Source organism: Neopelma chrysocephalum, unplaced genomic scaffold, assembly GCF_003984885.1.
Source record: "Neopelma chrysocephalum unplaced genomic scaffold, ASM398488v2 Primary Assembly neopelma1_299, whole genome shotgun sequence".
In the NCBI taxonomy this organism is placed as follows: domain Eukaryota; kingdom Metazoa; phylum Chordata; class Aves; order Passeriformes; family Pipridae; genus Neopelma; species Neopelma chrysocephalum.
The window spans coordinates 2,663,191-2,681,243 of record NW_020897961.1 but is presented as its reverse complement, the minus strand read 5'-3'; the positions used below and the strand labels follow the sequence as shown (position 1 = coordinate 2,681,243).

Genomic DNA, 18,053 nt, shown 5'->3' with positions numbered 1-18,053 from the left:
GCCCGTGTTAATCCAAGCACTGTTGGTCTGGGGGGGGGGCAGGCGGAGCGTTTTGGGAAGCACAGATCCCTCAGTCCAGCCACCACTGAGCTCCACAGGCAGCCTCTGATAAGCACCCGCCGCATAACGGCACGAGAGCTGCCTCCCGGTTTGGTTCTTTTCCAGAGTTGCATAATCTTATGCAAACATTGAGCCTTTCCCTATAGAGCCTCGCAGGGAAAACCCCTTCCTGCAGTCCAGAGAACCCGTTCTCCTCTTTGTGGCCGGGCCACCTGGCACAGTTAGTTTCCTTTTGATTTGAATAACTCCAGAACGAGCGCTGAGTCAGAGCTCACATACTTGGCTCCACTATATCCCATTATTCCTGGCTTTCTTTTCATTCCCTCTAATTCCCTTCAGCTATTTCACTTTCATGTCATCCTTTATCATCATCCTGGACTTTCCATTTCGAGTTCTCCAAGCTCCCTTTAAAAGGGAGCAGATTCCAGCTGCTTCAGACGGAGCTGCATCTTCCCGAGTTTCGGGTCCTGCTCTGACATTCCTCACCCGACGGAAAGATGAAGGTCTTTGCAGCTGTTCTGGCTCTTTTCCTCCTTGCAGCCTCCTTCTCCCAAACTTTCTCTGGTCCAGGTGAGTCCTGCTTTTTCATTTGTGAAGGAAGAACAGATCTGAGCCTTTGCTGTTATTTCTCCTTTGGGCTTCCCTGGCAGATAACTGGGAATTTATCAGCATTGGTGCCACTCTCTGCTCTGCTCAGAGATCAGCTGCTTGTAGGAACCCTGGGATTAAAAAATCCATCCATCCATCCATCCATCCATCCATCCATCCATCCATCCACCCACCAGCACTCTGAGAAATCCCAGAAGGATTTGGGTTGGAAGGGACCTTAAAGATCGTCTTTTTCCACCCCCTACCGTGGGCAGGGCCACCTACCACTATCCCAGCTTGCTCCAAGCTCCATCCAACCTGGCCTTGGACACTCCCAGGGATGGGGCAGCCACAGCTTCTCTGGACAGCCTGTGCCAGGGCCTCACCACCCTCCCAGGGAATAATGTTTTCCTTGAATCCAACCTAAACTGACCGCATTTAGTTTAAAACTACCCCCCCTTGTCCTCCAGCAACTAAAAAGTTTGTCCCTATCTTTCTTACAGACCCATCCTCCATTTATCCATCCATCCATTTATCCATCATCCATCCATCTGTCCATCAACCCTGGGTTCAGAGTACTTATTCCTGGTTAGAATTGAGGGATTTCAGCCTCTGCCCTGGGACTGGGGGAGGTGGGGAAGCAAAGCTCTGAGCAGTGGCAGGGTGGGAATCTCCCGTGGTACCTGATACCACTCCTGGCATTGGCCCAGGTGATCCCCAACATCCATTAACTTGAATTATTCTCTAATTCCCCTCTCCCTTCCCCACCAGCACGGTTCCCAGTGCTCACATTGTTTGTCTCTTTGCCTCTTCCAGTTGGACCTGACCTCCCCATCTGCTGTTTCAAGTTCACCCGTCACGAGCTGCCCCGGGACCGAATCCTGCGTCACTACAGCACCAGCACCACCTGCCCCCGGCCAGGCATTGTGTGAGTGACCCCGGGCTGGCACAGGGCAGGGACAGGGCAGGGACAGCCACCCCGGGGGTGACCAGCCCTGCAGGGTGGCTGTGGGCACGGTGGGGGTCTGCAGGAACAGAGCAGGGAGAGGTGAACCCCAGGGGAAAGGGGCTGGCACAGGGACTGCCGGGGATGCTCCTTAAAATCTGGGTTATGTGGATTTTAGTATAACTCTTTTAGCACTTTAGCTAAGTGCCTGTGCATTAGGCTCCTGAAATGGTGTTTCGTATTTCTTGTCAAGGATCCCGATGGACGAAGGTTGTAGCAAGGCAGAGAACATTTCATCTGTATAAAATGTTCTTAGAACAGGACACGGCAGGCACATCGCTTGACTGAAGAGAGTCAAAACTATCCAAGAGTGCCCAAAATCCCTGAAAATGGTCAAGGCAGGACAGAGAGAACTGATGAAGACTTTCATGGGTGTCTTGGGATCACCAGCTCAAATCTGGGAGGTGTGCCCGTGGAGCATGGACAGTTTTTGGGCTGAGTGTATCCCCATGAGGGATATTAGTTAGATATTCTAATTAGATGATGCGATAAGTTTGTAAAACCTGTGTGTGTGGGTGTGCATAGGCCATCTTTGTGCACCTAAAATGTCTCATTAAAGAGGTTTTTTTTTAAACCTTTCTATACTATCATTGTTCAGAAAAGGATTTCTGCAATTTTAGGCAACAGGGACACCCAGGGATGTTCCCACAGGAGTCGAGGAGGCAGCGAGGGAAAAGGGGTGGGAGGGGGGGAGAATCACAGCCAGCCACTGCTTTCATCATCAGCTTGGGGCAGGGGGGAAAACCTCTTGCAATGCCCCGAATCTGGGATCCAGGCTGTCCTGGGAAGCAGGTGGGACCTGAGGCCTGATGTGTCCCATCCTGTTCCACAGGTTCATCACAAGGAGAGGCCGCCAGGTCTGTGCCAATCCCGGTGACAGCTGGGTCCAGAGGTACCTGCAGAGCGTGGAGCAGAACTGAGCCAGGCAAGATGGCAAGTGGAGCTGCTGTCCTGCACAAATCACCTCATCCTGAGCCCCGACCATGGAGCAGGGACAATGGGAGCTGCAGGAGCCCACAGCATCTGCAGGTGTCTCCAAGGGACTGCTGGAAGGACTCCCCAGGACACCTCGTGTTGTTGGGGTTGCTGCTGCTCACCCTGAGCTTCCACAAACTGGGCTGTGACCTCATCCCTCTGCCCTGACCCTCCACTGGTGGCCTGGCAAGGCCCAGGGGGCTGCACCTTTGTTATGTTATTTGAAATTATATTATTATTTGTTGTATTGAAGTTATAGTAAATTATTTATGAAATTATCATATGGGGTAGACAGTGCTTTTTTTTTAATGAGAGGATGACAGGGAGGATATTTATAGGATGGTGACCCAATATTGGATGATGAGTGGCCCTGGTTTGCACACGTGAACTCAAGATTCTGGAGAATAAAGAATTTGGACAAAACCTCTGCTTTTTTCCTTTTCTGTGCCTCTCTGTGGTGTTACAGCACAGACAGAATGCCTCCCTGAGCCTCTCTGCAGCCTCTCTGTGACATGTGAAGATGGGAAATGGTTTGAGGCAAACCCATAAAGTTTCCATCCTGCAGACCCGTGAATATCCTCTGAGATCACATGCACCCCCCCTTCCCACATCCTCTCCAGAATTAGATGTGTTTGAACCCACATGTGGGACTTTTACATACATGACTCTGCTCTCCACACACTCCAGGCACGTCCCATACCCTCTCCTGCTGCTCCCAGCCCCACACACCCCACCTCAGACTGGTCCCTGGGTGTGCAATGGGGTGGTGGTGGGACATGATGCTGCAAGGGGTAAAACCCTGCCAGTTTTTTTGGGGGGGAAGCAGGGGGAGAAGCTCATATGAGGGAAGCAGAGGGGATGGAGGTGCTGGCAGGTGTCAGGGGGGCTCATGATCTCCTTGTGCCAGGCAATTCCCTGCCCTGCCTGCCAGTGCTGCCAGTTAAGCAGCAGATTCCCAGCACAGGCACCCACCCATGCACTGACAGAGGCCTCCAGTGTCTCCTCAGTGTTCCTCTGACACATCACCCCATCTCTGCCCATCGCCCTGGCAGTGGTGCTGAGCCTGGCACTGCTGCCTGGAGAGGGGCAGGGAACCCCAGCCTTCATTCTGACCACCCCACTGGGGGTTGTTCCTCACTTTCCCACCTGTAAAACAAAGGGAAGGGGTCAGCTGTGCTGCAGGGGTGAAACAACCAGCAGAAAACCCGCTGGAGTTGTTTTCAGGATGCAGCTTTCCATGGGAATGCAAATGGGAAGGAGCAGGTCCCAAGGAGGGAAGCACAGTGCTGGGCACAGCTTGTCCCTTGGGATCATTCAGTGCTCCTCAGCTCCTGCACTCTGAGAAACCCCAGAAGGATTTGGGTTGGAGGGGACCTTAAAGATCATCTTTTTCCACTCCTACACCTTCCACTATCCCAGCTTGCTCCAAGCCCCGTCCAACCTGGCCTTGGACACTTGCAGGGATGGGGCAGCCACGGCTTCTTTGGCAACCTGTGCCAGTGTCTCCCCACCCTCCCAGGGAACAATTTCTTCCTTGTATCCAACCTAAACTGACCTCCTTCAGTTTAAAACCATTCCCCCTTGTCCTCCAGCAACTAAAAAGTTTGTCCCCATCTTTCTTACAATCCCCCTTCAAATGCCCCCACGGCACAGTCCAGAGCTGTCCTTGGCCTGGCCTTCATCCTGTTTTTCTTCCTACAGCAAAAAAATGCTTTTTCTCAGTGTTTATTTTTTTTCCCCCTGCAGCTATAGATCAGATTTGGCAACTCTGAGGTTGGGAAAGCACCTCCACATTGTCTTGTGATTTCTCTTCAGTCCTGTGATTTCCAGGCTGGGAAGCTGCTACAGGCACGAGGGCTCATGGACACGCAAGGAGCAGCATCCCAGGGAAGGGCAGCCCAGCCCAGCACGGGGTTGTGTCCCAGGAGAGGTGAAAATCCACAGGGAGGTGTATCCTGAGTGGGGCTTCCCAGTGAAACATGGGAGCAGAGTGGTCCCTGCATGGGGGGTGGATGGACAGGAGCAGGCAAAGAGCCCGGGATGGGGGTGCTGGGGGTCTCCTCTACCCCTGAGACCTCCCTGACCCCGAGTTTGGTGCTGCAGGAGCCCCAAATAGTCCTGCTAATGGGACTCTGTGTGCTGAGAGGGGATGGAGGATGAATGACTGGGAGAAAGAGAATTCAGGGGGTGTCTGGGGTTTATCCCAGGCCCAGGCAGGAGAGGCTGGAGGACTCTGTGGTGCAGAGCTGGCTCCTCTCCAGACAGTCCCTGGCCCTGTGCCCAGGCACTTGTGGGAATTTCCCTCTCCAGCCTTTCTGGTTTCGGTTTCCAAGCGGTGAACTCAGAGGGCTTTTCCTTCAGTGCCTGCGGTGGCAGAGGCACCAGAAGGTCTGGAGACCCTCATGGTGCCATGGGCAAAGCACTGGGTGTCCTGGTTCTCTCTGGTCTGTTTGAAAGCAGGAACCCCGTGGCTCTCCCCTCTCTCCCAGCTTCACTTGGAGAAGCCCTGGGAAGAGAGAGGAGCCATGGAGACCCTCAGACCCAACATCTGCATTGTCTCCCTGCTGCTCCCTGCTCCGAAATCCATCAGGAACATCCTGACACGGCCTCCCCCTGCTGCTCTTGGGCAGCTGATGGTTTGGACTTGACCTCAGCCTCTCTGATTTCTGTCTTTCTAACCTTCACTGGTCACAGTCCAGCAGCTCCGTGTCCCTCAAGAACCCTTTCTCCTAAACCCACCCATTTATGTGTCCCAACGCTGGTGCTTCCCTGTGGAAAGTGGGGGCTGGATGGAGCAGTGCTGAGCACAAACATGGGCTGTGTGGCTGCCAAGCTCCTGAAGGGAACTTGTCTCTCTACTTCAGTCTTGTTTCTCTCCTTGTTGCTGCCCTCCCTTCCCAATCCTGCTCTGCTCCTGGTGAATCCACCTGGAATCACAGAATAATTTAGATTGGGAAAGACCTCTAGGATAGTTGAGTCCAACCGTTCCCCCAGCTCTGCCAAGGCCACCACTGACCCATGTCCCCAAGTGCCACATCCACAAGTCTGTTAAACCCCTCCAGGGATGGGGACTCCACCACTGCCCTGGGCAGGTGTGCCAGGGCCTGACACCCCTTTTTGTGCAGAACCTCTGTCCTTGGGTTGTTTTTTTCTTTCCTGGAGGAAGAAAGGCTCGTGATGGACCTGCAATGCCTGAGGAACAGGCTGATTCACATCCCCTTGGCAGAAGTTTTGCAGGAAGCACGTGGAGGACTGTTTGTACCCCCCCAGCAGGTGCAGCAGCTCTGTGGGGATGGGCTCCTGCATGGGCAGGAACCCTTTGGCTCTGCCCCATAAATCCTTCTCTGTCTTAGCTCCAAGAGCGGGACTGGCTGGGGTGTTATCTGGGGTTGGCCATGGCTCAGTCCTGATTTCCAGTGGTGAGGAGATGGCTGAGAAGGACCTTCCCACACTGATGATGGGGTGAGCCCTGTGGAGGGAGGATGAGAGGGTGTTCCCAGTGTCCTGTGGAGTGCAGGACCCCAGCACAGGTGAGGAAGAGCTCCCAGCTGAGCTCAGTGTGCAGCAGAGCAGCGCCCAGACAGTGCCTGCCCAGGGGCCACCAACCACAGGCTCCACAGTGGCCACTGGGGTCTGTGGTCTGTGGCCCTTCTCCTTCCTGCTGGAGCCACCAGCAAGTTGAGGCAGAGCCTGGTCTGACCAGGGACCTTCTCTGGTGTCCCAGCACCTCCCCTGGGCTGGCTGTCCCCACCCCAGACAGAGATCACACAAAGGACACTCCCCAGCCCTGGTGCATTCCTTCCCCACCACGAGTTTTCCACCACCAGGAGAACCACCAGGTCTGCCCTGCCCCTGGCTCTGTCTGGGTGAAGGCATCTGTGAATTTTTTGGGGACATGCTGCCATGGCCACCCCTGCCTGGTCCCCCAGTGCTCTGGGAGCTCAGGGCTAGCCCAGGTTCTTCCAAAGGGATTATTTTGGTGTTGTGGGCTGATTTCCTCTTGTTTGTCACATTTCCATGAGCAGCAAAGTGGGACCTGTGGCCCTCATGGGGGGTGCTGACCCCCTCAGCCCCTCTGACCCAGCCTGACCCTGCAAAGGTGGCCTCATGCCTTAATTTCCCCCCTATAATTGAGGGGTAACTGTGCTTAAAAGCTCTCTGTGAAGTGCTCAAACAGCCACGGTGTGAAAACAAACCAACACCAGCACTGGTTGATTATTTTCCTGCTCAGGGAGATGTGGCTGATCCCTTCCCTGCTTCCCTCCACAGCACTGCCAGGCTGTGTCCCAGGGTCCCCTCTGCCACTGAGCTGCTTTGCAGGGATGTAAAATAGAAGTTTGACCCTCTCCCCTCCCTCTGAGCTCCCACCCTGCCCACCCTGCAGGCCTTGGGTCCTGCCAGAAATAGAGACTTTGAGGTTCTTAAAAAGGAACTGCATCAGGAAATGCTGCTTAATTAACAGCAGAGCTGGTGATGAGCAAGGAGAGATCAGGAGACAACCTGAACATCTGCAGACCATCGTGGCACCAACAGGGCTTGGGGTTGTTTTATGGACATTTTATCTCCTGCTGGTTTGCTTGGCCCTAATTGAGAGGGGTCATTTATTGCTGGCAACGAGGAGGGCCTGAGGAAGTGCTCCGGGGTTTGATGGAGTGGAAAAGGGTGGAAAATGTCCTGGGAGGTGAAGACTTGACCTGCACAAGCTGCCAGGTGGGACACTCTTGGCCAAGGGGTGATACAAAAGCTTCTGGGCTTTTGTTTCAGCTGATGGAGATAACCCTGAACAGTCCCCGTGGCCCTGCAGAGCCCCAACACAGGGAGGGGGGACCGGCAGTTTCGTTCTCTACCCACAAAGTTATCAGCCAGTTTTAAATGGCAACCACAGGCTGATAAAGTGCCTTTGTTGGTTTTACTTGGTGCAAAACGTCTCTTGTGCTTTTTTAAACCGAATTCAGGCTTCCTACCCCAAGAAGCTGCAGAACAAAAGGGAATTGGTGCCTGTCTTGAAATGAAACCCTAATGGAGCATCATCCCCAGAGCTGAGCCTGGCTCAGGCTGCATTCCCAGAGGAGCCTGTGCTGGGGGTGTGGTCCTGGCTGGAAAGCAGTGGGAAAGCCCCACCAGCTCCCAGCCTTGGCTACAATATGGTGGAAAGGAAAGGGGAAGGGCTGGGGGAAAGTTCTGTCTCCACATCAGAGCAGGGGCTGGGAAGGGACAGTGCTGGGAGGTGCTGGCATGGTGCTGCTCCAAGAGCAGGAGGCCAGGCAGAAGGGAAGGCTTTTAGGGCTGAGGAGGCTGAGGCACTTCCAGCTGGGAAGTTGGGGTTCTTCCCCTGCCTCTCCCCAGATAGTTGTAGTGGGGTCCTACTGGCCCCGTTTTCCAAGCAGGAGGGGAACAACCAGAGCTGACACAGAGAGAAAACAACTTTATTCTTTGGCATTGGCAAGAGACAGAGGTTTGAGAACAAGGCTGAATAATGTGGTTCCACAGCAAGCATCCTGTAAGTAACCAGGGTACCACTTCCTCCCCCGGGGAGACTGATCTTACCCACAGCAATGTCATGAGCCATGACAAAACTCACCCGACTTTAGAACCCTGCCTGGGTTTAGCTGACAGCACTCAGACCTAATTCCAACAGACCACTACCCACAAAGAGCTCTGGGGGTGAAATTCCCCTCCCATTCTAGCAGTGGAGGCACAAGGGGGGCTCAGTTTAGCCACAGGTCACCCAGCAGGGGACACCAAGGTGGGTCTGCAAGGGCAGGAGGTCCCCAGCAGCACAGCTGTCCCACGGGTGGCTGAATCATCGTGGATAAATGACCCCTTTGCAAGGCAAAAAGAACTTCAGGGGTTCCAAGGTGGCTCAGCAGGTGCTGGTGCTCAGCAGCAGAGTTTCTAGGTGTGTGCCAAGCTCTGCCAGGTGGACTGGCAGGAATTCTGAGCTCCCAGGGCTCAGTGTAGCTCCAGGCTGTCCACATATTCCTTCACCCACCTGGCACCAGGGTTGGCACAGACCTCCCGGTCCTTCTGGGTGATGAACCTGCCAAGGCAGAAAAGGGACCATGAGGGACCTGGGTCACCTCTTTGGATCATCTCCCACAAAGCCCCAAGCATCAGGGAGCTGCTAAAACCCAGGGGGCAGGCGGGGATCAAGGTCCTTTGGGAGAACCCCCCATTCTTGGATGTTCCAATGCAGAGATGAGCCTGGATGCAGCGTGGAATGTTCTGTGTATGGGGCTCATCACCACTGCAAAGTCTTGCTGGCTCCTGACCTCCTTCCCACACCTTATTGCCAGCACCAGGACGGTCCAGGGAGACCAAGGGACAACTTATTTCTCATCTGAGGAGGGTGAGGGCTCACACACTGCACAGGGGACCTGGGTGGCTGCTCCATTCCCTTCCTCCGGGTGTGGGATCTCACCCCACCCTGCTCCTGGTCCCATTGGATGGGAAGCCCAAAGGCTGGCAGAAGCTTCCCTGAGAGCCCAGAGCAGGAGCTGGTACTCACACAACTGCTGGCTGAGGGCACTTGCTGCTGGTGTAGAAATATTCCTTCACATGATTCCGGGGCAGCTTCCGTGGGGTGTAGCCAAAGCAGCAGATAGTGGTGTCAGACCCCACTGGAAGAGATTAGGAAATCCAGCCTGAGACAACCACTCAATAAATGCACATTCCCCAGCTGAGAGCATGGGCAAGCCCCTTAATCACCTGGGCAGCCACTTCTCCTCCTGTTTCCCCAGAAAATCAGCAAGAAATTGCTGTAAACACCAAAGCTTCATTAATGCCATTGCTGGGACAGGTTCTTGAATGTCTTATACTTAATTCCCATGATAAAAATCCCTTTGGTTACCCTGGGATCAATTTTAAAGTCCAGAAAAAAATCAGGGGAGACGAAACCTGAAAACTTTGATACCAGTAAAATTCATCCCTAAGGTAAAAGGATGCTAGACAGGAAAACCAGTGCCACTAAAGCAGGGGAAGATATCTACACAGGTTTCCAACCTTTGCAGCTGATTTTTTTCCAGTTCTGCTCCAAAATTACAGGCAGTCAGAGCAAAATCCACCCCAAGAGAGCAGAGGGATGCTGTACTCACATGGAGCAGGAGACACCTGAGATAGGAGGGCAGCGATGAGGATGATGGAGAGGCAAAGGGTGGAGACCTTCATCCTGGCCAGAGATGAGCTGCAGGGGCAGAGGCAGGACCAGAGCAGGTTCCTCCTGTGCCTGGTGTGAGGTTCTGGCTCAGTTCTTGCTTTTATAGGGCCAGTGGCCAGCCCTGTCAGTCAGATATCAAATCAAACACTCGGAATTTCCAAGAGCTGATGTCATGGCACCTTTGCCTCCAAAATGCTGCAAAAAAAAAAAGGAAGCAGCTGGTCTAGAAAGTACCAGAATAGCCTTGGTGTGAGGGGAGGTAAGTCTGAGAAAATCAGCACCCACTGACCAAGACAGGATATGAAATCACCCTCAAGCATCAAGTTCACACTTTGATCATCCAACCGGAGAGCTGAGCTTATCAAACTGATCTCAGCATCCTCCCTGGAGCACCTGGAGGACCTCGGCTCAGTCAGGCACCCAGGCAGGGAGGACAAGGGTGCTGAGACCTTCAAAATGGCCTGTGGACAGTGCAGGTCCAGCCAGGGGGGCCCTGCTCCAGTGATGAGTGGGAGGTGTCCAAGGTGGATGCAGGGGGACAACGTGGGCAGCATGGGCAGCAGGAACACTCAGTTGTGCTGCCTGTGCAGGCAGCAAGGGGGGCTGGCACCCTGGAGACTGGCTGTAGGTCTGAGCTGGCAGTCTTGGCACCATAAAGCACAAACCCCTCAATGCTGAGCTTCCAGCGTGGATCTCAAGGCACCCAACCCCCTCTTAACACCCCCACTGAGGGAAGTGCCTGGGAATCCCAACTCCAAGGGCTGACTCTACAAATTGCATCTTCTCCAAGTGCCAGTGTGGGTTTGGTACAGGGTGGGGTGCAGAGGGCAGAGCAGCAGTTTCCCCTGCCCAGGGAGTGGAGAGGGACCAACTCTTGTGCCAGAGACCTCAGTCCCTTGTGCCCAGTCATGGGGCTCGTGGTGTGTCTGCCCAGAGGCCCCTGGCACTTCCTTGGCCATGACAAGATGGGTTCCCCTGGATGCCCCAGGGAGCATTTCCCCTTTTGCCACCTCTCTCTTCTCGGCAACAGGCCCCCAGTTTGCCAGCTCACTGTGGTTCCTTGGGGTGTTTTCCTGCCCAGTGCCAGCCCAGCTGCTGCTCACGAGTCACCATGAGCTCGTGTTCCCGGGATTTCCTCACTGCCCTGAGGCCCCAGTGCTGTACCAGGGACTGCAGGGCTGCTCTGCTCCCACCCTCCTCCCCAACACACCTCGTGGGTCTGTGTGGGGCACTCAGAGACCTCCCAGTCTCTGGGTGTGTTGGATCTGCCTCCCCACAGTGTCCCCTTCCCCGTGGTGTCCCCGTGGGGTGCTGCTAGAGGGTCTCCAGGGCTGTGCCAGGGACCCTCTGGCAGGAACAAATGCCCATGGCTTTCCTAACTCATCCTCCTGGGGCTGGGGCTGGGGCTGGTGGTTTCTTGGGGACACTGAAGGCTCTGGCCCTCATGAGCAGGAGCTGGAGATGAACCTGCCCAACACCACAAAGTTGTCAGAGGCACGTGGTGGTGGCACTTGGGAGCAGCACAGCAACAGGCTGCAGGTGCTCAGGCTTTGCAAGGGACTGGAGTTCAGCTGGAATTTGCCAAGGGATTCTCCCACTGTTGGAGATGGGGAGAGGGGTTATTTAGTGCTACTCCCATGTTGCACATACTCCAGAACTGCAATTATCTTGTTGGCCTGGCTAATTTATTGATGCCTCAGACCCATGTAGGGGTGCAAAGCAAGGCCACGGGTCTCCCCCTCATCTCCTCACCACAGCAGCAATTGCATTTGGAGCTGAGCCTTGTCCCTGCTGCCCCAAGGCTCATCCTGGGGCTGGGACTTCCCTTTCCAAGGAGCAGTGCCTGTAGAAAGTGAGTTTTTATATGATCCCCACCTGCCTCAGCACGTGGCCCCGCACACTCCTGGGCTCCAACACGCAGCTCCCGGGCTGTGTCACCTCCTGGTTGCATTTGGTGGGTGACAGTGGCTCCCCTCCCATCCCAGATGGAGACTGTCCTGCCGTGGGACACGGGAATTAACCTGTTTGCTGCGCCCAGATCTGCTGGCAGACGGAGGAACTGCCTGTGACATAACATCTGACAGGGCCCCATCGAGATCTAAGAAACCACAGAGAGACACAAGCGCTCACCCGACCGCAGCTCAGCTCTGTCACGGCTCCGAAAGGCAACCGAAACCGTGACATCTGATTGTGGCTCTGAAAGCTGCACCTCAGCCCAGCCCAGCTCCGTCCTGCCGTTCCCGACAGTCCCGAGGGATGGCACAATCCCTGCGCCCCTCGCTCGGGGGGGTGGGTTTGCCCTGTGCAGGGGTTTTTTGGAGGCGCATTCTTCAAGCCCTGACCCTCGCGGCAGAGATGCCCGAGCCTTGGAAAGATGCCAGACCATCCACCGTGGCTCTGTCCTTGCTCCAGGCCGGCTCTCGTGGGAGGGTGACCTTCCTCCCCACTCTCCTCCTCCTCCTTCTCTGTGCTTCCCCAAAGCTACCACGGCTTCCCTTTGCCCAAAGGTGTTGGCAAAGGTGGCAGCTGGGATCCACCAGGCACTGCAGGGAAACCTGGGAAGAGACCAGGACACCACAGGGAGCGGGATGCCAGAGGTCCCACTGGCACCCCAGAGCAGGTCATGGAAGGGCTGCGAGAGGGGACCATGGTGGGGTTTGGCCTCAGATGGAGAGAGGAGCTACACTGGCCGTTTTTTGGGAGCGTCACGGGACAGGGCAAGGCGCAGGGGAGGTTTCCCCACTCTGTGAAAACCGGAGGGATTTTTCTCTCTGTCCGTTTACTTCCCCTCCCAGCCACGCAACGAGCATCCGAGGAGCACCGGGCCCTCTGCCGTCCTGCTTGGGAAGCGTTCCTGGAGCCTTTCCACTTCATCCACCTGCTGAGGAGCCCTGCCCCAGGGACATCCCCACTGGAGACCCCCCGTGCTTCCCTCTGGGGGTCTCCTCCCTGCACACAGCCCGAGGGGCAGGGACAGGTGACACTTGTACTGTCCCCTTGAGCCCTGGGCTCTCCCTTGGGCTCCTTGTCCTGGGCAGAGATCTGGGGCTCTGCAGTACCCTGTCTGCTGCCCATGCTGGTACCAAATCCCTGGGGAGTCGAGGGGCCATTTCCAGCCCCTTCCACCTTCCTGTTCATCGGGAAACCTCTTTATTTTCCTTCTGTGGGTTAAAGGAAGGCTCCCTCCAAGGACTCTCTGGAAATCAGGATCACCTACGGATCACCTGCCCCTCACAGCTCCTGGTTATGTACCAAAAGATGGTCCCAACCTGTTGCTTTCTCCTGGAAAAACAAGCTGCCAACAATGTTACCTCAAAACCAGCAGGAATGGGGACTCCAGACACACTCCCAGCCCAGTGCCAGGGCTCAGACCTGTTTCCCTCACCCAGGGAAGGCTCTGCTGACAGTCATTCTGCACCTACACATTGTTCTCCTCCCAAGGCGACTTTGGGGAAGCGCTGGGACTGCACTGGGAGTCAGGATTGTTGTGAACATGGTGCTGTATCACCTGTGCCCGGTGCGTGTGTGTCACATGAGCCTGGCAATGTAGAGCAGCCCCAAGGGAGTCCATGATCCAGCAGCAGCAGGACTGAACCTCCCTGGTGAACCCTCAGAGGATGCTACAACTTTTCTTGAACCATTTGCCATCATTGCCTTCCCCAAACCTGCCTTGGTGGTGATCAGTCCCAGCATAACCACCTCCTGCTTCCCAGGCCTGCAGAGGTGGGACCAAGTGTCCCTGTCCCTTCAGGGCTTGCTTGGTGCTACCAGCAGGTCGTCCTGTTGGTGGCCACTCATCCCTGGTGGTGGCCACTCATCCTTGTTGGTGGTAGTTTGTCCCTGGCCACCACCCGTCCCTGGTGGTCTAGTGGTCAGGATTTGGCACTCTCACTGCCACGGCCTGGGTTCGATTCCCAGCCAGGGAAGGGGCTCCTGCGGGTCCCAGTCTTTTCTTGGATGTCTGCACAGCCCTGGAGCAGCTCCTGGGGTTCAGTTCAGTGTGGCGTTCAGGAGCTCCCCCACCCAGGTCATGGGGCTGGGTCAGGGTGGGATGAATTTTGGGGGTTGGCAGCAGCCTCCTGTCCTCCCAGTGCCATCAGGCTGCACCTCCAAGTGGAAAAATAGCCCGGAGAAGGTCAACCATGAGCCTGTGGTGGGTTGTACAGAGCAGGGTGACACTGCCATAGGGAGCAGGGTGACATGGATGTACAGAGCAGGGTGACACTGCCGTAGGGAGCAAGGTGACATGGATATGGAGAGCACGGTGACACTGCCATAAGGAGCAGGGTGACACTGCCGTAGGGAGCAGGGTGACATGGATGTGGGAGTAGGATGACATGGATGTACAGAGCAGGGTGACACTGCTGTAGGGAGCAGGGTAACACTGCCATAGGGAGCAGGGTGACATGGATGTACAGAGCAGGATGACACTGCCATAGGAGCAGGCTGACATTGCCATAGGGAGCAGAGTGACATGGATGCAGGGAGCAGTAAAGAGTTGCATGGGTTCTACATATTCTGGCTTACGTGGGAACGCCCTGACACCTCCTCTGGGGAGGAGTTTTACACTGTCTGACATGACACTGTAGAAATGAGTCTGGGGGTGCTTTTGGGGTCATTAAAGGTTTATGGAGTCCCTTCTAATGCCATGATGCTGTTTGGCCCTGTTTGGCCCTCTTTTGGTTCCTGTTTTGTTGTGCCGGTCTGGTGTCATCATCATGGGAAGGGAGGGAGTTAGCATGACAAAAAAAATTACCTCATCTCCACAGGATCTGCTTCTTATTGGCCTTCCCCCTTATCTCTCTCAAACACTGTGTTTAAGACATTAGTGTCTGGCCATCAGGGACACGATAAATCACAGGGCTGGAACAGTTTGTTTAAACAAAGTTTAGTCTGTCACAGCTGGGTGACACAGCTGTGGGAAGCCGGGAAGCCGTGGGAAGAGGGTGACAGAGCTGCAGGGAGCAGGTGACACTGTTGTAAGGAGCAGGTGACACTGTAGGGAGCAGGATATGGGCTGTGGGAAAAAGGGTGACACAGCTGTAGGGAGCAGGGTCCCATGGCTGTAGGGATCAGGGTGAGGGTCTATAGGGAACAGGGTGAGACATGTAGGGAACAGGGTATGAGCTGTGGGAAGAAGGGTGATACAACTGTAGGGAGCAACTGTAGGGAGCAACTGTAGGGAGCAGGTGACACATCTATAGGGAACAGGGTGACACATCTATAGGGAACAATGTGAGACATATGTAGGGAGCAGGGTGACACATCTGTAGGGAGCAGGTGATATATCTATAGGAGCAAGTGACACATCTGTAGGGAGAAGGGTGACACAACTGTAGGGAGAAGGGTGACACATCTGTAGGGAGCAGGGTATGGCCTGTGGGAGGAAGGGTGACACAGCTGTAGGGAGCAGGATCCCATGGCTGTAGGGAGCAGGTGAGACAAGGCTGTAAGGAGATGGTCTATAGGGAACAGGGTGAGACATATATAGGGAGTAGGGTATGGGCTGTGGGAGGAATGGTGACACAGCTGTCATGGCAGGGTGACACAGTTGTAGTGAACGGGGTGACACAGGTGCAAGGAGCAGGGTGACACATCTATGGGGAGAAGGGTGACACACAAGTGTAGGCAGGAGGGTGACAGGGCTTTGTGGGGTGGACATGCCATTGCAGGATTTCTTCCTTTAATAAGAAGAGCTGCAGAGCTGCTCCCCCCAACACTACCTGGTGTCCTGACATCACCTAAAAGTAGAGGGTCCCTGGGAGCTCAGGGCCAGGGCCAGGGTGGGAATGCAGTGTCCCTCGAGGAGGGGTGACAGCTCTGTGTCTTTCTGTCCCTCCTGGCAGTAAAACTCCTGCTGTGAGCAGGACTTGAACCTGCGCAGGGAAACCCTATTGGATTTCAAGTCCAACGCCTTCACCACTCGGCCATCACAGCAGCTGGCACAGCATGTCCCTGCAGGAGCCCCTGGCTGTCACCCGGCCCCAGGGGACACCACAGGACCTGCTCCCACCCTGGATGTGGGCTCTGCCATCCAGCACCCCCAGCACAGGTGCTGCTGTCCCTACACAGAGCCAAGGGTGACACGTTGTCCCAGCAGTGCTGGCAACGGGAACGGGGCACCGGCCACAGCACCAGTGGTGACAACACTGGGTGGACATGGTGGGAGGTCTATGTCCCATCTCCTTGTATCCAACAGGAAACTTGTCCCTGGATGACCATCCCCAGTCTCCTGAGAACATCCCAGCCTCCTCCATGCTCTCTGTCCCAGAATAACTACATTTGCCTCTGTCACAGCAGGTTCTGTCCTGCAGCTGGCAGAAGATGTTCCAGACTTGTGTGGTTCTCACCAGGTTGCTGCCTTTTGGCTTTTGGAACAGAGGAATGGGCAGAGCAGGGAAGAGGTGGGTGTTGAGAAGGAATCCTTGCTGAGCAAGGCCTCCTCTTTGGAGCATAAATATCCTATTTGGAGGACAGTCCTAGAAGCACTGTCCTTGGTTTGATGGCAGCTGGCTCTGGGAACTCATCCAAAGCCCTCTTTGAACTCCCAGAGTTGTGTCCAAGAACTGGGCAAGTGCTTTGATATGTCACTGACACCCCATGTTCCTCCTGTAAGGATTTACCATCAGGGACCTGCACGTTTCCAGACCCCAAAATGACATCTCTGGGCGGGTCCACAATGTCTATGGAAAGGATGGGATGGGTCCAGACCCCAATGGAAGGACCTGGAGAGAACCAGAGTAGGAGTAGAGGTACCTGGAGAGTGGTACCCTAGTGGAGGGACTTGGAGGGGACCAGAGCTTTAAAGAGTGATTTGAGGAGGTTAAGGAGGGTGAAAGGTGTGGTCTGGAGAACTCCAACAGAAGGGTCTGGAGGATACTGGAGGACTCTGTATCCCCCAACTGGTTTTGCAGTCTGGCTGGACTCCCGCTTTCATTACACTGGTCAGAATTTACTTCTCTAATCCTGTGTCATTGGCAGAGAACCTACAATTCCTGTGATATTTACAGACAAAACAATCCTGCCTGGTAGAAAGAACGGGATGTGTTTGTAGAAAAGTCGGAGTTCAACAGAGAGCTGACAGCTCTTCTCTTGTAATAAATGACACTTTGGGGTGTTATGCAATATAGAAAACCACAAGGTGTGTCAGGAGACAGAGCTTCTTCCTCAACAAAAGGTTCAGACTCTCGTTTTCACTCTTTGTTCTTCTAAGTTTCAGAGAACAGGGACAGCCCCGCCCGAGCAGCGGCTTCGCTGGACCCAGCACACAGTGTTACAACCGGGGACAAGAGGAACCAGCTTCCAGCTGTGCCAGGGAGGTTTAGGTTGGATATTGGGAAAAATTTCTGGTCAGGCACTAGAACAGGTTGCCCAGGGCAGTGGTGGAGTCCCCATCCTTGGAAGTATTTAGAATGGGGACATCATTAATGGTGGCCTTGGCAGTGCTGGGGGAATGGTTGGACCTGATGGCCTTAAAGTGTTTTTCCAGCGTAAATGGTTCTGTGATTCCATGATCCACTGCTGCATCCCCTCACTTGATGCCATGGTAAAGACACTTTGCCCTCCCCATAAACCAGCATGTGCCTGGTTGCCATATGATGGCATAGGATGATCCAGAGGATCCACATGAGGATCAACACTTATGCCTTGGGAATACCAGTGAACCCCTTCAAGCTCTGTCCATACAGACATTCCTTCACAGGGTTAAGCATTAAAACACTGAACCTAACCACAGAATTTGTGATCATTTCTACATCTGTTCACACATCCAGCCTCTCTAGAGGTTAAGCTGTGGTCCAGGGAAAAGTGTCCATGGCAGTGACTGATTCCCACATCTCCCAGCTGTGTGGCACAATGAAAACTGCAGTGAGACCTAAAGCTTCTTCCATTCTTTCTTTTCCTAAATAAATCTCTGGAGCATTTGAAGCCAAGTGTTCTCCCAGTGGCTTTCCAGGGGCCTGACAACTGCTTCTGCCACATCTCAGGTTTCCAGAAAAGATGGGAACTGATTCCACAGCAGGAAGATTATATGGAAAATGGAGAAACCATCATGCTGTGTGGCGTAGGAGGCAGCTGAGGTCTCCCTCTAGTCCTACCAGCCCCACCTCCAGAGAAGTCATGTCCCACCTTCCAGTCTGGGTCACAGTCTGGAAGGGAATGGAAGAGGGGTTTGCTAGAGGATGGGGCAGGAAGAAGTTTGGTTCATGAAGAGGAGCTGAAGGTTTTATTCAGGGAGAGGGGAGGGAGTTTGATCCATGGGAAGGGGAA

The 18,053-nt window shown here is 54.5% G+C and overlaps 2 protein-coding genes and 2 non-coding genes across 4 annotated transcripts; 2 read left to right on the top strand and 2 right to left on the bottom strand.

The window, feature by feature from the left end:
- The first annotated feature begins 440 nt into the window (after positions 1-440).
- On the top strand, positions 441-2,875 carry LOC113978221 (C-C motif chemokine 4-like). Its single transcript, XM_027704985.1, has 3 exons — positions 441-630; positions 1,465-1,576; positions 2,487-2,875. Exons 1-3 carry the CDS (start codon positions 558-560, stop codon positions 2,572-2,574), a joined length of 273 nt encoding a protein of 90 aa, XP_027560786.1. The 5' UTR covers positions 441-557; the 3' UTR covers positions 2,575-2,875.
- Positions 2,876-8,044: 5,169 nt separating this feature from the next.
- Positions 8,045-11,675, bottom strand: LOC113978211 (C-C motif chemokine 5-like). Its single transcript, XM_027704971.1, has 4 exons — positions 11,661-11,675; positions 9,724-9,980; positions 9,138-9,249; positions 8,045-8,669 (listed from the first exon to the last, which is right to left on the bottom strand). Exons 2-4 carry the CDS (start codon positions 9,794-9,796, stop codon positions 8,582-8,584), a joined length of 273 nt encoding a protein of 90 aa, XP_027560772.1. The 5' UTR covers positions 9,797-9,980; positions 11,661-11,675; the 3' UTR covers positions 8,045-8,581.
- Positions 11,676-13,639: 1,964 nt separating this feature from the next.
- Positions 13,640-13,711, top strand: TRNAE-CUC. Its single transcript has one exon. It is a non-coding gene; the product is annotated as a tRNA-Glu (tRNA).
- A 1,929-nt stretch (positions 13,712-15,640) lies between these two features.
- Positions 15,641-15,722, bottom strand: TRNAS-UGA. The gene has a single exon. It is a non-coding gene; the product is annotated as a tRNA-Ser (tRNA).
- Positions 15,723-18,053: the final 2,331 nt, after the last annotated feature.

Coding starts and splice junctions, on each gene's coding strand:
- LOC113978221 (XM_027704985.1), top strand. CDS start 558: ATGAAGGTCTTTGCAGCTGTTCTGGCTCTTTTCCTCCTTGCAGCCTCC. Junction 631..1,464: donor CCAAACTTTCTCTGGTCCAG/GTGAGTCCTGCT, acceptor TGCCTCTTCCAG/TTGGACCTGACCTCCCCATC. Junction 1,577..2,486: donor TGCCCCCGGCCAGGCATTGT/GTGAGTGACCCC, acceptor CCTGTTCCACAG/GTTCATCACAAGGAGAGGCC.
- LOC113978211 (XM_027704971.1), bottom strand. CDS start 9,796: ATGAAGGTCTCCACCCTTTGCCTCTCCATCATCCTCATCGCTGCCCTC. Junction 9,250..9,723: donor TCAGGTGTCTCCTGCTCCAT/GTGAGTACAGCA, acceptor AATCTCTTCCAG/TGGGGTCTGACACCACTATC. Junction 8,670..9,137: donor TGCCCTCAGCCAGCAGTTGT/GTGAGTACCAGC, acceptor CTGCCTTGGCAG/GTTCATCACCCAGAAGGACC.